This window comes from Mastigoproctus giganteus, chromosome 11 (assembly GCF_048544385.1).
Source record: "Mastigoproctus giganteus isolate SK-2022 chromosome 11, ASM4854438v1, whole genome shotgun sequence".
NCBI lineage: Eukaryota > Metazoa > Arthropoda > Arachnida > Uropygi > Thelyphonidae > Mastigoproctus > Mastigoproctus giganteus.
The window spans coordinates 142914662-142928895 of record NC_143585.1 but is presented as its reverse complement, the minus strand read 5'-3'; the positions used below and the strand labels follow the sequence as shown (position 1 = coordinate 142928895).

Here is a 14234-nt window from a genome sequence, read left to right as displayed (position 1 = left end):
CCCCTTCCTTACAGAATTCCTCATGTGTGAATGTAGATGCAAAATACTCAATTCGGTTTGTCAGATATCTGAGCAGGATCATCAATAGTCGAACCACCAATGTCATATGGAGCAATCTGATTCATCCTCTTCCTTCTAGAGTTTACATAAGTAAAGAAGTCTATTTTGTTTTTCTTTGCATCCTTTGCAAAGGATTTCTCATAATCAGCCTTCGCTTGCCTAACCTCCATTGTGACTTGATTACAGACTAGCTTTTATCTGCCATAGGCTTCTGTGTCAGCTGATAATTTATATGCATCCCCCCGCATTTTTCTTCTCTGCCATGAGCCTCATTAGATAGATCATCTGACATCCATTTAGCTTAAATCTTGAACAGTATTTCTTAATTGGTATGAAAAGCTTAGTAGCTTCCAAGATTAATTCCTTGAAAGCCTCCCATTTTGAATTTGCTGTTTTAACATTATCAGTTGATCCCACTGTATAGAATTTAAAAACTGTCTGAGACCACGGTGTCATCTTTACAAAAACAAAAACCCTTCCCTTTACCCTTGACAATAATTACGCATTTAAGTAAATCCTACACTCGGTGACAGTTATCACAGTACACTGTGATAACTGTCACCGAGTGGTTTCTTTATCTGCAAATTCTTAATGCATGAATAATTACTGCTGATAATCACATCAAGAGTATTACTCCATCTGTTTGCCCCTCAAACATGTTGCTGTAGAAAACAATCCTCCAATAAATCCACAAAAGTCTTACTAGCATACGAGTGACCAACCCACACGTTCCAGTCAATATCTGTGAAGTTAAAATCCCCCATTACAAAACATTCTGATTTATTGGCCCACTCTATTTCTCTGCACAATTGTTCGTTGTACTTGTCAGAGTCATTAGGCCTATAACACATTCCTATTCTCATTTTCCTTTTACCAATGTTTGTCACAAATGTCACGCCAAACTGACTCAACATTGCTCTGAGTTGGGCACTGTCCAGCCATGCTAACTTTCTTAGATTTTATGTTTCTTAACTAACAGCATAATCCCTCCTCCCTTCCTACAATGTCTATCCTTTCTGTATACATTGTACTCCACAAATTACAATTCTGCACTGCGTATATCTGTGTGACACCATGTCTCTGATATCCCAACAATATCTGCCTTTGATGTCTTGATCAGCACTTCAAATTCATCAAATTTATTTACTATACTTCTAGCATTGGTGTACATACAAGTATACATGCACCTGTTCTTACTCTTAGTTACCCTAACATAGCCATGTATTTACTTGTCCCACGACGACTCCCAGTAACTCTTGAAATTCCCAGCAACTTGCTCTCTAGGCTGCTGATAATGACAATAGAAGCAGTGCAAGAATCACTTTCCACTCCGCTTGTGGCTACTATTAATCGTTTAGCGTGTGAATCCCCCCAAGCTAGCAGTTTTCCAACCCACCTAACACTGCCTTGATAGCATCAACAAATATTCTTGCATCCTTTCTATTTAAGTGTATATCATCCCTTACAGAAGGTACCTCCTGTTAGCAAGCACAGACCACAAGGAAAAAATTTCTACCCAATGAGCCTTGCACAATCTCTCCAGGGTTGAATTGGTTGACAAGGCTCTCATCATATACTCCCTACTATCATGTCTGGGCAGAATTGCAAACACTCTCAAATTTAACTGTAGCTCACAACTTTTTTTCAATATTAACCTGTACTTGTTGTTAAGTAAATATGCAGATCTCTTACTCTTAAGGTCATTAGTGCCAAAGTGTACAACAATATCACCTTTTGTGCCCTTAAAAGATGATATCTGCTCTACAACATCATCAACTTTCGCCCCTGGCAGACATACCCTGGTTCTGTTCTACCCATCCTTTTTGCATAATATATTCCCCGTCTCCCTGACAAGAGAGTCACCGACAATAACTAGCTACTGTGGGACCAGTGCATTCTGCCTTGGAGATTGCAGCTGTGTTGCCTGATGCAGAGGAGTGAGTTCTGGCTTTGAATTGGGCAGCTGAGAGCTTGATGGGCCCCCATATTATTTCTTTGAGGACATCTACCCTACATCTCAAACTCTCATAGATGACCATCAGAATGCTGAGTTGGCACCTAATTTCTTTACAGTCTCTGCACCTAGCACACACACACAATGACATCCTCCTTGGGCAGATCATGTCCTGTTCTAGAAAGTCTGCAAGCATTTCACATTTCGCATATTTTTTTAGACTGAGGGGAGTTGGAGAGTCACCCCCTTCGGCTCTCCCCCGAGCCACAGTAATCCCGCTAATCTGTGCACGTTGCTTTGCTGCTGCTCTAGTCTGGGTCATTCACCTTTAAGTACAATTTAATTAACAATGAAATTTAATAAGATTAATAAATTTTATTGATTAATTGATAATACTATACTAAGCTAACAGATTTCTAATACAGTACTACGTATTTCGATATCTAGTTTTATGATAAACCTTACGCTATCAAGTTCGGGATATACGTTAAACTATTTCGTATCCTACAATAATGGCAGCAAATTACGAACAGTAAAATCTACGGACACTAAGTATTAACTTTCAAAATTGCTATCTAAATTCAAAATAAAGACAGCGTTCGCCACAGCTGAAAAATCTTGTCCAACACATAGATAACCTCGTCATTACATCTGCAATCATCAGTGTGATGTTCAAGGGGTTGGGTGGGGGAAGAGATATGGTTATCTTTATTATAACACTTATAACTGCATAAATAACAGTTTTAATAATGAATTGTTACCAGAAAATCTTAACCAAAACTCTTCCTTTCATTAATACTGAATCCTTCAAATTTATAGTACCATAAGGATCACATTGGCATTTATAAATGTTACAAAGGGTGTATTAATAAAAAAGGCTGAATACCACTGCAATACATCATGCATAGTGGAGAACCAGAAACCAGAAAGTAAGCCTGTGCATAATATGTCACCACCTATTTTCATTGTTGGAAAAAACTTAACATTATGCCATTCTGCATATCAAAATTATAGCTAATGAGAGTATATGTTTAAAATGGACAATCTGAATAAATTCATGGAAGAACCAGGCAAACTATTAGAGGGAAGGAATAGGAGATATGGGAAGTGTGCGTTTTTTTTTGTTTTTTTTTTCATTTGGCTAATGTCTTATAGACTTGCTTTCTTGCATCATTGCCACTATTAATATTAATATTAGAATATCTGTAATTTAAAAACATTTATTACAATTACAATTTAAATGAAATGTTAAAATACAAATGAATTGTTGCTAAACATGTATAAAAACTAATAATAATAAAATAATCTTTTTCAATTTCTCTAAAAAAAATAATAATAAAACAATGTTTTTCAGCTTATTTCAAAAGCAAACAACTGAAAATAACTTAAGAAGTTTCGGGCTATTTTCAGCTGTTGTTAGCTGTTAGTTTCAACTGTATTCCTTTCCTTGTGCAAACAGCTTTACAGTAATAACAATTACTAAAATGATCTCAAAAAATTTACCTTGTTCTCTGTATACTCTCAGCTGTTCTGGACTACTTCTGGAAACACTTCCATGAAGTTCTGAAGGAACTGGTTGTAAGAGTTCATCTAACTTTTCATTATCATCACTAGCTGATTGCAAACATTGTTTATAAATTCTAGTCACCTCGAAAAAATCGATACTCTGAATATCATTATATAACTGTTCTTTATGTTCCAAACTCAACTGATGCCAAAAATTAAGTAAATGGTCTTGCCCAAATGCAGTAAGCTTTGCAAGAAGTTCTTTGTAATCCATTATATCAATCTAAAGAGAATAAAATGAAGAATAAAATAAAATAGAAAAAAGAATATCAATAAACAGCTTTATCTGACTAAAATAGTATAAGAAATACTTAGGAAATCAGTTTTATATCACTGAAGTAAGATGTGTTAAATTAGTATTTGTGCAAGGTTGGTAATTGGGGTAATCACCCCCACCATAGTTATTCCAAAAGCATGTTCTTGCATGCTGTATTTTTGTACTATCTGTAAGCAGAACAATTTTCCTATTCTATTATCCACCCCATTACCAGGAACTCCCTTTTTTTCTATGCTGAAATCCCTCCCACCAAGGGCAGGAGCAGCAGTGCATAGCACACGCTTCTTGATTAGACCCGGGTTCGAGCCCGTGACCACCAAATACGGAGGATGTGGAAAGGTCAGGGAATGACCACCGCATATCCCCGGAGCAATATGGCCTTAGTTGCTAATGCTCCTAAAAACCAAATAACAAACAAACAAACAAACCCTCCCACTAATGCATAAATAATAAAATATCTAATATAATAGCCAATAACATCCAATAAAAGTTAAAACTAAGGCATTTCTAAATGGTGGTGATTGATGGGAAGGGTCTAATACAGTCTGAGTTTGAATTACACATCATTACCCAAAAAACTTGCCAAATCACCTATCCATCCCCTCTAAGTCTGTCTGTTCTAGCATAGTTTGTTTTCTAGATTTTGTTGCAGTAGTATTCCATCATTAATGTCATTAACCACTCTGCCAACCTTTGTATCAACTGCAAACTTGGACATTAAGCTTGATATATGTTCATCAATATCATTAATAAATACAGAATACAACAATGGGCCTGGCACAGAACCCTGGGGGCTTCCACTAATAAAATTAGTCCAAGAAAAGCAGTGTCCGTTGAAAAAATTGTCTTCTCCCATTCAACCATCACTTTATCCATAGCAGCAACTTGATCTTAATACCACAATACTCAATTGGTGCAGCCATCTTTTATGCGAAACAGTATCAAAAGTATTCCTAAAAATCCAAATATATGATATCAGAATTGTGCTTTGCAACCAGCTCCTTTGTCACTGCATTACAGTAATTGGTCAGACAAGATTAGGTCCTTGAGGTTGTCACAGACATTCTCTCAGATATGCCAGACAAGCTATACTTGCTATCTGGGAGTCTAAAACGCTGATGGAACTGATATTCGGATGACACTCAAGTCAAGTGGACCCAATTTCGGCGAAGTCCGGACGGTCTGTGACAGCCAAATCCTCTGCTTGCACCTTCACGATGGTGGGACTGTTAGTAATCCTGGGTATAACCTCCATGCACAAGTACATGGTGGGTGACCACCCAGGTGTGAACCAACGTAAGCAGGGGTCGAGGTGTGGCGCCCACACCACATGGAGGAACGCCGCCCCTCTATGTTACCAGGCAATACTAGGTGGTAGATGACTCTCATCAACCGGTGAAATACGACCACTTTGCTTATTGGAGGCTTGAAATGGTGGAACCCATGTTTAGTCTCTAGAGCTAAGTTCCGGTCAACCTTTCCCTATCTCTTCCATCATGCAGTATGATTGATGACTTTTGAGGTTATGATGAACGTTGTGGCGAGATCCAATATTCCTCACGTTCCGAGGGTACAGCTCTAAAACGGTGTTCACAGGCCGGCTGCTAGTTAGTACACCGGACTGAACTTATTGGTAACTCTCTAGGAAGCTTCCGGATCAGCTAGTGTATAATCTTGCTGCCTCTACTCTGCCAGATAGCGACTGGAGGGAGTCCGAGTAGTGTGTATGCGGGGAGCATTGTCGAGGCCACGTTATGTCAAGGATCTGGGTATATTCTTACCACATGTACGCCATATCCAAAAATTTCATTACTTCATACAGCATGTCCCACCTACTTTTCCTTACTATTGAATACACCATGAATTGTCAAACTAATAGAGCAAGCTTATCTGCGAAAAGATCTAAACCTCGCAAGGACTTCCTAATTCATTTCACAAATATACGTGGTCTCAATTCTAATCTCAACGATATCCATTTCCACTTGCAGTCTGCCAAACCCCATGTACTTTTTCTGACAGAATCTCAGTTATTGGTTGATTCATCTACTGCTCATCTCAGATGCCCAAATTATTCGCTGTATGATTCCTTTCGCCTCAAAGGTGGTACTTGTGCATATGTCCATTCTGCTTTCCCTGTCAGAGACTTGGCAATTTGGAATCTCCTCTCTTTGATCTTCTCTGGTTTAAAATCTCTCTACCTCATTGTGTCAAATTCATCTGTTGTCTCTACCATTCTCCCAACTCCACTAATCACTTGGAGCTCTTTGACTTCCTCTCTTTGCAACTTGACTTTCTCCAGTCCAACTTTCCTAACAGTGAAGTAATTTTCCTTGGTGATTTTAATGTTCACAACTCCAGCTGGCTTCTCTTTTCTAGTCACACCGACCCAGCAGGTCGAGACGCTGAGGCTTTTGCAATTACTAATGACCTAGCACAGATTGTTCATTTACCTACAAGAATACCGGACAATCCTAATCATACAGCCAATACGCTTGATCTTTTTCTCACAAACAACCCTTCTAAGTACACGGTCGAAGTGAGAGGTCCTTTAGGCACTTCAGATCACAACTTGGTGATTGTCTCTTCTCCGATGGAACCTTTATCTCATGGCTATTCCCAACCACGTGTTGTTTGGCATTACAAGAATGCAAAATGGGATGACCTGCGAGACTTCTTTTCTTTGGTCGGATTACTGTTTCAAAACTTCTGATGTCAATGTTTGCTCAGATCGTGTCAGTGAAATTATTCTTGCAGGAATGGAATCCTTTATCCCACACTCCACTTTAAAATCTCATCCTTTATCTAAACCTTGGTTTTCTAATAAATGTGCTAAGGCTGTCCAAGAGAAGAATGTTGCATATCGTAATTGGCTTGTTTCTAATTCTTCAGTTTCATTTTCTGCCTACACCAAAGCTCGCAACAGTTGTAAAGCAGTTATTAACCAGTCCAAACTAGAGTTTGAACAGGCTATGAGTAGAAAACTTGCTTCTTGCCCTAATGGTAGCCGAGCATTCTGGTCTCGTGCCAAAGCTATTGGCCGCAACTTTTGCCCATCTTTACTCCCACCTCTGTCCAAGCCAGATGGTTCGGTTGCCACTTCAGCCAAGGATAAAGCCACTTCAGCCAAGGATTGGAGTCTGCTGACGAGGCTAGTAGGGGCCAGACGTGTTCAAAGCCGCTAAGTGGATTTTTCTTATTTATTGATTTGAAATTATTGTTTTTCTAAAACTTTTGATTTAAATTTAGTAGTATAGCATTATTTTGTGATATTTCTGATTAATCTGGTGTATTTATTCTTTACTCGGCCTTGTAATTGCATAAAAGTATCGGTAAGGGTATCAAATCCACGTGTTACAAGTTACAACTCCGCTGAACGAGAAGTTTTTTAGCCAAATTTAGCCGCTTATTGAATATTTTTTACATCGAATTATTTTTTGTAAGTAGCTTATAGACCTAGTAAGGATCGTTGGTTTATTCTGAATTGGGACAGCGAGATTTGAAACTTAATTAATACTTAACTTCCATAGATTACCGTTCGTAACTTCCGCCTTTGTCTTTGTCATACGATCGTTATATATCGAACCTAGATAGCGTTAGTATAGTATACGTTATAATATTTTCAGCGATCGGTAAAATCTATTAAACTTGTTCAACTTCGTTGGCATTTAAATTGCACTTTTAACTAAATACATATACCGACTTAGATTACAAACGTAACATAATTAATTAATACATAACTGATACGGAAGTTATATAAAGGGAACTCGGAGATAATTAATACTTGACTGATTGATTAATACTTGACGCTAAAAAATATATATCCCGTTATAACTGTGTTGGGAGATAAGTTAGGGTTATAAACTGAAATTGAAATTTTATTTAAATTAAAAGTAATCATGACTCAGACCAGAGCAGCAAAACAAAAGGCTCAAGCTAATGGAAGTGCTGTGGCTCAGAGGAGAACTGAGGGGGGCAGTTGCCTTCTGAGTCACAGCCTTCTAAAATGCACAGCTTGCATGATGTTTGTGGAGCATTCAGGTACGGGACATGATATTGCCATGGGGGATGTCTTTGTGTGTGCACGATGGAAGGAGTGTATCGAAATCAGGCAACAACTCAGCGTTCTTATGGGCCTATATGAGAGCTTGAAGAACAGGGTGGATGCCCTCGAAGGAACTAAATTGAGGGGCCCATCAAGCTCTCAGCTGCCCACATCAACGCCAGAGCTTGCACTTGGTCATCGTGAAACACAGCGGCAACCCCCAAGGCAGAATGCGCTGGTCCCAAAGGAAGTAGTTGTTGGTGACTCTATTGTCAGGGAAACGGGGAACATGCTTTGTAAAAAGGATAGGTGGACCAGGGTATGTCTGCCAGGGGCAAAGGTTGATGACGTTGTAGAGCATATATCATCTTTTAAGGGCACAAAAGGTGATATAGTTGTACACGTGGGCACTAACGATATCAAGAGTAGGAGACCGGCAGAATTGCTTAACAAGTACAGGTCACTGTTGAAAAAAAGCCGTGAAATAGGGTTGAATTTGAAAGTGTCTGCAATTCTGCCCAGACACGATAGGAGGGAGTATATGATGAGAGCCTTGTCGATCAATTCGGCCCTGGAAAGACTGTGCAAGGCTCAAGGGGTAGAATTTTTTTCAGCCTGGACTGAAAAAAATTCTACCCCTTGGACTGTACTTGTTAACAGGAGGGATTGCTTCTACAGGGATGGGATACATTTAAATAGAAAGGGTGCAAGAATATTTGCTGATGCTATCGAGGCAGTGTTAGGTGGGTCGGAAAACTACTAGCTTGGGGGGATACAAAGACAAATAGATTAACAGTAGCCACTGGCAGAGGTGAAAGAGATTCTTGCACTGCTTCTATTGGAATGAGCAGAAGCCTGAAAAACAAGATTCAGGATATTTCAGAGACTGCTGGGAGTCATTGCGGTACAAGTAAACACATGGGTTGTGTTAGGGTAGCTAAGAATAGAAATAGGTGCATGTATACTTGCGTGTACACCAATGCTAGGAGTTTAGTAAATAAATTTGATGAATTTGAGGTATTGCTCAAAACATCTAAGTCAGATATTGTTGGGATATCAGAGACTTGGTGTCACACAGATATAAGGAATGCAGAACTGGAATTTGGGGAGTACAACATCTGCAGAAAAGATAGACTGGATAGGAAGGGAGGAGGGATTATGCTATTAGTTAAGAAATACATAAAATCCAAGGAAGTGAAGCCAGTGGACATCGCTGGACAGTGCAGTGTCGAGTCAGTTTGGTGTGACATAAGCATTGGGAGATCAAAATTGAGAGTAGGAGTGTGCTATAGGCCTAATGACTCTGATGAGTATAATAAGAAACTGTACAGGGAAATAAGAGTGGGCCAGTAAATCAGAGAGTCTTATAATGGGATATTTTAATTTCCCAGATATTGACTGGAATTTGTGGGCTGGTCACTCACACACTAGCAAGGCTTTTGTGGATTTATTGGATGATTGTTTTCTACATCAGCATGTTCGGGAGGCAACTAGAGGGTTTGTTTGTTTGTTTCGGGATTTATTGGGCGCATCGGCAACTATGACCATAGTGCGCCATACATATGATAATTATGCATGCTATTTCTTCTCAATTACAGAAAATAGAAAAAGAAACCAGAAAATAATTTTTTTTTTTTTTTTTTTTTCCCTAACTAAAGGAGGTGATATACTTTAATCATCTTCAGAAAGTTATATATGCTTGAGACATTTGTTTCATTGTTTAAAAGTGAGGTAAGTGTAGGATCTTTTGTTGTGGCTGAAGTGCAAAGAATCTGGCGTTCTCTTGTATATTTTGTGCATTCGACCAGAATGTGTTTCACTGAGAGCAGTGTATTACAGTGATGACATTGAGGGGGTATTTCTCCTCTTAAAAGATAACCATGAGTGATATTTGTGTGCCCTATTCGCAGCCGAGCCAATATTACCTCTTGATGTCGGATTGAATTAAAGCTGGAAGGCCATCGCTCAAGGTTTGGCTTGATATTTCGAAGTTTATTATTAGGTTGATTTTCCCATGATAACTGCCATTGGCACATGCATTTTTCCTGGATTATTGGTAGATAGTCTTGATGAGGCACTTTCCACTTTTTCTCGGGCGGTAGGTGAGCTGATTTGGCAGCATTGTCCGCTAGTTCGTTTCCAGGAATTCCCATATGTCCTGGGACCCAGCAGAAATGTATGTTTTTCCCAAGTTCTGATAAGCTATGTAAAGAGCTGACTATTCTTTTCACGACTGGGTGGGTGATGTTCATGGTGTTTTTTAGTGCTTGAAGTGCACTTAAAGAATCTGTGAAAATTATACTGTTGTTAATGTCAGAGGACTCGATATGATTCAGTGCAACCTGAATTGCTATTAGTTCGGCGGAAAATATACCGAACTCAGGTGATAACTGATAAGCTAATGTGATGTTTGGAAAAACTGCGGCGATTCCAACGTGGACATCATTCTTTGATCCATCAGTATGTACTATGGAAAAGCTGGGAAAATGGTCCACTACTGCATGGTATAGTTGCGAGAAGTTTTCTCTATGCAAAGTAGATTTATTCCATTCATGCAGATGTAAGTCACATGAGGGTGGAATGATATTCCAAGGAGCAAGAGAGGATGGGAGGCTATGTGCCACATTGTCTAAGGTTAGATTTAGTTCTTCTAAGAGGTGTTTTATTCTCATATCCAAAGGACGATTAGCATTAGGGCGGTTTTGGTATAACCTACTGTGCTGTGATGTGAAAAGTATAGGCCAGTTCGGGTGTTCTGGCATAGATCTAATTTTATAGGCATAACGTAGTATCAGTTGTTGTCGCCTGATTGAGAGAGGTGGTTCGTGTGCTTCAGCATATAAGCTATGTGTTGGAGACGTGCGATATGCCCCTAAAGCAACGCGTATTCCACTATGATGGATAGGGTCAAGCCAGCGAAGGGCACTAGGTCTTGCTGAACTATAGACTGGTGCTCCGTAGTCAAGTTTCGATCTTATTAATGCTCTATATAACCGTAATAAAGTAAGACGATCAGCTCCCCAATTGGTTGCAGAGAGAACCCGGATGATTTTTAATTTTTGTTGACATGATGTTCTTAGTCTTTTGATGTGCTCAACAAAAGTGAGTTTATGGTCTAAAGTTATTCCTAAGAACCGTATGCTGGGATGAACTGTTATTTGTTGGCGATTCAGTTGTAGCTCCGGATTGTGATGGAGTTTGCGTTGGCGGCAAAAATGGATGCAAAATGTTTTTTCTGGACAAAGTTGAAATCCATTAGTCTGAGCCCATGAACAGATCTTATTTATTGCCACTTGCAACTGTCTCTCAATAGTATTCATATTTTTAGCATGACACCAAATACTAAGATCGTCTACAAACAGTGCTTTATCAACAGTGTCTGGAATTTGTCCGGCAATGGAGTTTATTGCAATTATAAAAAGTGAAGCACTGAGTACAGAGCCTTGAGGAACTCCTTCTTCTTGGGAAAATACTTGGGACAGTGAGGTTTTGAATCGAACCTGGAATGTACGCTTGCATAGGAAATTCTGTATGAAAATCGGGAGGTGACCCCGAAGTCCATGACGATGTAATTCACGGAGTATTCCATACTTCCACGTGGAATCATAGGCCTTACTGATATCAAAGCAGACTAACACATGATGTTCCGATCTGAGGAATGCATTACGGATGGAATTCTCTAGTCTGACTAGTATATCTAGTGTAGATCTGTTTTGTCGGACACCGTATTGTGCAGAATGTAGCAGATTGAGATTTTCAAGGTACCAGATCAGTCGGCGGTTCACCATCTTTTCGAGAATTTTGCAAATGCAACTGGTCAAGGCGATTGGTCTATAATGAGTGGGATTTGTAGGGTCTTTACCTGGTTTAGGGAAGGCAAGGACCGTAGCGTGATGCCATTGATTAGGAAATTTTTCTTCCAGGAAGAGTCTGTTGAATAGATGAAGAAGTAACTGTAATGATTCGGTACTTAGTTCCTGAATCATGGAATAGTGAATGTTATCTGGTCCTACAGCACTGCGCAACTAGAGGGAGGAATACTCTTGATTTGATTATCAGCAGTGATTCTTCATGCATTAAGAATCTGCAGATAAATGAACCACTAGGTGGCAGTGATCACAGTGTGCTGAAGTGGGATTTACTCAAAGAGGTAACTACCATTAGGGGTAAAGGGAAGGGTTATTGCTTTCGTAAAGGCGACTACGATGGACTGAGACAGTATTTAAATTCTATACATTGGGACCAACTGATGATGTTACCAACAGCAAATGCAAAATGGGAAGCATTGAAAGAACTTATCTTGGAAGCTACTAGACTTTACATACCAACTAAGAAATATTGTTCAAGGTTTAGGCCTAAATGGATGTCAGATGAACTGATGAGGCATATGGCAGAGAAGAAACATGCATGGGATAAATACAAATTAACACATGACACAGAAGCCTATGATAGATACAAGTTGATCTGTAACCAAGTTACAAAGGAGGTTAGGCAGGCGAAGGCAGATTACGAGAAATCTTTGGCAAGGGATGCAAAGAAAAACAGCAAAGAGTTCTTTACTTATGTAAACTCTAGAAGGAAGGGGATGAATCAGATTGGTCCACTTGATATCGATGGGTGATGATCCTGCTCAGGTAGCTAACAAACTAAATGAATATTTTGCATCGACATTCACACATGAGGAGTTATTTAGCAAGGGGAAAGCCAGAGGTGTATTCAACTCAAGCAGTAAGCTAGAGAATCTTGTAATAACTGAGAATAAAGTGGAGGAGAAATTGTTGAAGATAAACACAAGAAAGGCACCCGGGGTGGATGGGATCTATCCAGTTATATTAAAGGAGGCAGCAAAGGAAGTAAGCAAACCCTTAGCCATAATTATGAGAGCTTCCTTGGACTCAGGGGAGGTACCCACAGACTGGAGATGTGCAAATGTGACCTCAATTCACAAAGGAGGATCAAAAGCTGACACAAGTAATTATAGACCTGTGAGTTTAACTTCTGTTCCAGGAAAATTAATGGAGGCACTAGTTAAAGAAGCACTGCAGGATCATTTAGACAAGACTTCAGTTATAGCTCGGACACAGCATGGTTTTGTTAAGGGGAAGTCTTGCCTGACCAATTTGATTGGATACTATGATGCAGTCACAAAGGAACTGGATGCAGGGAATAACTTTGATATTATATACTTGGATCTTAGAAAGGCTTTTGATACTGTTGCACATGGAAGACTGCTGCACAAATTGGAGCAGTGTAACATTGGAGGCAAATTGCTGCTGTGGATAAAGGGGTGGCTGAGAGAGAGAGAAGACAGAGAGTGGTAATCAATGGACACTGCTCATCGTGGACTAATGTTATTAGTGGACTCCCTCAGGGCTCAGTGTTGGGTCCATTATTGTTTTCTGTATTCATAAATGATATTGATGATGGTATATCAAACTTAATGTCGAAGTTTGCAGACGATACAAAGGTAGGCAGGGTTGTCAAGGACACTACTGACACTATGCTGCTGCAACAGGATCTGGAAAGGTTGAGCAGATGGGCAGAGAGGTGGCAAATGAAGTTTAACATTGACAAATGTAAAGTACTACACATGGGAAACAGCAACCCCAGAGCAACGTATCAACTCTGTGGTACTACACTGACAGTGGTAGAGAATGAAAGGGACCTGGGGGTGGTTGTGCAGGCAGATATGAAGTTCTCTGAGCAGTGCAGACGGGCTGCAAGAGTAGCTCATGGTGTACTGTCAATGATATATAGGAATTTTTCTAGCAGGGATAAGGAGGTGATTATTCCCTTGTATAAGGCAATGGTCAGGCCACACCTAGAGTACTGTATACAGGCCTGGAGGCCTCATTTCAAGAAGGATGTAGAGCTGCTGGAACGAGTACAGAGAAGGGCAACAAGATTAGTGAATGGAACAAAGGGGTGCTCTTACGAAGAAAGGCTTAAGATTTGCAAATTACAGTGTCTGGAGACTAGGCACCAGCGAGGTGATCTGATAGAGGTGTATAAAGCACTGAATGGTTTGAGCATGCTCAATGCTGATGGGATTCTTCCTCTCGCTCAGAATAATCACCTGAGAGGGCATAAATTCAAATTGAGGAACGACAGATGTAGGATAGACGTGCGGAAATTTGCCTTTAGCCAGCGAGTGGTTGGTTGGTGGAACAGACTTCCATCCCTTGTCGTGGAAGTTGATAGCCTAAATAAGTTTAAGGCTCAGCTGGACAGGTATTTTGAACGAACAGAGGGGTGAAGTGGGAGTGGTTTTTTTTTTTTTTTTTTTTTTTGTGGCTGATGCTGCATAAGCTTGCTTTCTTGCATCAAATGCCTCT

At 39.8% G+C, this 14234-nt stretch overlaps 1 protein-coding gene across 1 annotated transcript in view; it reads right to left on the bottom strand.

Moving 5' to 3' along the window:
• LOC150078488 (UDP-N-acetylhexosamine pyrophosphorylase-like) overlaps positions 1-14234 on the bottom strand; it is a 296675-nt gene that overhangs the window by 236706 nt on the left and 45735 nt on the right. Inside the window, exon 3 of the mRNA XM_090385379.1 lies at positions 3518-3803. Within this exon, the coding sequence (XP_090241505.1) occupies positions 3518-3794 (277 nt within the window). The 5' untranslated portion in view covers positions 3795-3803. The remainder of the gene's footprint in view (positions 1-3517; positions 3804-14234) is intronic.